Source organism: Mus pahari, chromosome 6 (genome assembly GCF_900095145.1).
Source record: "Mus pahari chromosome 6, PAHARI_EIJ_v1.1, whole genome shotgun sequence".
NCBI lineage: Eukaryota > Metazoa > Chordata > Mammalia > Rodentia > Muridae > Mus > Mus pahari.
The window spans coordinates 81,479,796-81,483,021 of NC_034595.1; the positions used below are offsets into that span (position 1 = coordinate 81,479,796).

The window sequence follows — 3,226 nt, forward strand, 5'->3', positions numbered from 1 at the left end:
AGTGCTGGGATTAAAGGCGTGCGCCACCACGCCCGGCTTTTAAGACTTTATTTATTAATGTTTAATTATGGAGGGGTACACTTGAGTGTGGTTACCGGATGGAGGCCAGAATAGGGCATTGGGTCCCCTGGTCCTGAAGTTACGGGTGGGTTTGAGGCCTGGATTTGTGTGGACGCTGAGAACCTTTTTATTGCTGAACCATCTCTGCAGCCCCAGTTTGTAAATTTGAGGGGGGAGTGTGTCAAGATGAGGTTTCTCTGGCTGTCCCTGACAGTTCTGGCTGTCCGGCATCTTGCTCTGTAGACCAGGCTGGCCTGAACTCAGAGATCCACCTGCCTCTGCCTCCAGTGCTGGGATCAAAGGCATGCGCCACCACTGTCCTGCCCTGATTTGTATTTTTTTAACAGACTCCTCAAAGTAATTGCAATATATCTAGAGCTCTCTCCCTCTCAAAGGCCCTGGGCTAAGGGCCAGCCCTGCCTCCTAGCTGTATGATGCAGAGAAGCGCAGCCAGCTTCAGTGCCTTAGTGGAGGGGAGAAGACACACCCGTCTGCTCTGCAGGACTATGAAGGATGGGTGCGGACTTGATGGGTGCCCACTTTCCCTTGAAGTCTGTCTCCATTGACTTCACAACACCCCCTACTCACTGCCTGCCCCCTTACTCACCTCTGCTCTCCACAGTATGCAGCCTGGCTTGTACTCTGGGTTGGCTGGAACGCCTTCATCATCTGCTTCTACCTGGAAGTTGGACAGCTATCCCAGGTAAGCCTCAGGCCTGGTGGCGTGCAGAGCACACCCTGACCTTTGCCATCCCTACCGGGGGGCTGGGACATAATCTCTTCCACACCCCCCTTTCTCCCTCTGCACACTCCAATAATCTGTGCAGCTCGCTTGACCCCCATTTTTGTTTCTGGCTTCTTCCGTGCTTCTTAAAAACAAGGATGGCCCGGGTGAGGCTAAAGGGCACCTGCCGTGAAGATGAGCCGAGGGCTCTGTTGACCACAGGCGCAGTGAAAACTGAAGGTCTGTGTTGGCACATGATGATATGCTCAGAGGAAGGTGAAAATGTCACACACGCACGTTTGATTGCTTAGACACAGAGGCTCGGCGGGTCCGGGGCGGATCAATATTTTTCAGAAAGGAAAGAGACTAGGGTAGCATTTGTTCAGGGAAAATTGAACAAACCGTGTCATGTGGAGAAGAAACTAAAGAAAGCAGGGGCGTGTGCCTGGACGAGGAGCAAACCCAGAGAGGTGCAACTTCTATTTTTAGGTATAAAGGAGGACAAATCCAGGAATAAAAACTTTGGCTTCATGGCTTGACCCTGCTCCATTTAAGTCTCTGCTGTAACACTGCCCAGCAGTTTGACACTGGGCAAATGGTCTGTTCTCTCTAAGCTTCAATTTGTTCTTTCTTTAGAGGCGTTTATTATTTATTTTACGTGTGCGGTAGTTACTTTTTTATCGCTGTGATAAAATGCTACAACCAAGGCAGTTTATAAAAGAAAGTGTTGCCGGGTGTGGTGACGCGCGCCTTTAATCCCAGCACTCGGGAGGCAGAGGCAGGCAGATTTCTGAGTTCGAGGCCAGCCTGGTCTACAAAGTGAGTTCCAGGACAGCCAGGGCTACACAGAGAAACCCTGTCTCAAAAAAAAAAAAAAAAAAAAGAAAGAAAGAAAATGTCTAATTTGGGTGTCCGTGGATTAGTTAGAGTCCATGATGGCAGAGCAAGTGGTTGGCGGCAGAGAGCCACAAACCCTAGGCAAAGAGAGATCACTGGGCTTTTAGGATGCCAAAGTCTGCCTCCCTTGACGCATCTCCTCCAGTAAGATCACATCTCCTTGTTTGTTTGTTTGTTTGTTTGTTTGTTTGTTTTGAGACAGGGCTTCTCTGTGTAACCCTGGCTATCCTGAAACTTGCTCTGTGGACCGGGCTGGCCTATAATTCAGAGATCTACCTGTTTCTGCCACTCGAGTTCTGGGATTAAAGGTGTGAGCCACCACTGGGCAAGGCCATGCCTTCTCATCCTCCCCAAAGAGTCCCACCAACTGGGGACCAAGTATTCAAACACATGAGCATATGGGGCTGTGGGGTGACAGGGAATCCTTATTCAAACCACCACAGGGTGCATGGGCAGCATGCATATCCCTGCATCATGTGTGTGCAGTACTGGCAGAGACCAGAAGAGGTCGACTGAACCCAAGGAACTGGAGTTACAGACAGTTGTGAGCTGCCATGTGGGTGCTGAGAATGGAACCCTGGTCCTCTGGCAGAGCAGCCAGTGGTCTTAACCACTGAACCATCCTTCCAGTCCCACCCATTTTTAAATTTTATATATATATATATATATATATATATATATATATGTATATATCTTAAAGACAGAATCTCTTGTAGCCCAGGCAGGCCCCAAACATTCTGTCGCTAAGGATGACTTTGAACTCCTGATCTTCCCAAATGCTGGGATTACAATCATACACCACATGTGGATCTGGGGAGGGAACCCAAAGTAGACATCCCCAACTTCCTTCAAACCAGCCTGGAAAGATGGTTCCGTTGGTCAGACTGCGTGATGTGCAAGCATAAAGGCCTAAGTTCAGATCCCCAGCACCCACATAACGCCTTCCAGTGGCATGTATCTGTAACCCCAACACTAGGAGGTGATGGGGTAGGGCAGAGAAAAAAGATTTCCAAGGGTTTTTCAAGGCAGCCAGTCTAACCAAACTTGTGAACTCCAGGATCCCTGAGAGACCCTGTCTCAAAAAATAAGGCAGGGGAAGCTGGAGAGATGGCTCAGCAGTTAAGAGCACTGACTGTTTTTCCAGAGGTCCTGAGTTCAATTCCCAGCAACCACATGGTGGCTCACAGCCATCTGTAATGGGATCTGATGCCCTCTCCTGGTGTGTCTGAAGAGAGTTGCAATGTACTCATATATATAATATATATATATTTAAGGCAGGCCAGAGAGAAAACTCAGTGTGTGCTTTGTAAGCCTGATGACCCAAGCTCAATCCCAGATCCTGGGTGGAAGGAAAAAAGAGAGCCAGCTCCCAAAAGTTGTTTTTAGGCATCTGGACGTGTTCTGTGGCACACACACAGGCACACATATCACCACCACCATCACCAATAATAATAAATTTAAAAGAAAAAAGGTGAAAGGGCAAAGAAGCCACCCAGTATGTACACATACACACACACACACACACACACACACACACACACACAC

General features: G+C 48.7%; 1 protein-coding gene across 1 annotated transcript in view; it reads left to right on the forward strand.

Annotated features, from left to right (window-relative positions):
* Nucleotides 1-3,226, forward strand: part of Nkain1 (sodium/potassium transporting ATPase interacting 1) — a 44,134-nt gene that overhangs the window by 36,238 nt on the left and 4,670 nt on the right. The window contains exon 3 of the mRNA XM_021199852.2: nt 683-763. Within this exon, the coding sequence (XP_021055511.1) occupies nt 683-763 (81 nt within the window). The remainder of the gene's footprint in view (nt 1-682; nt 764-3,226) is intronic.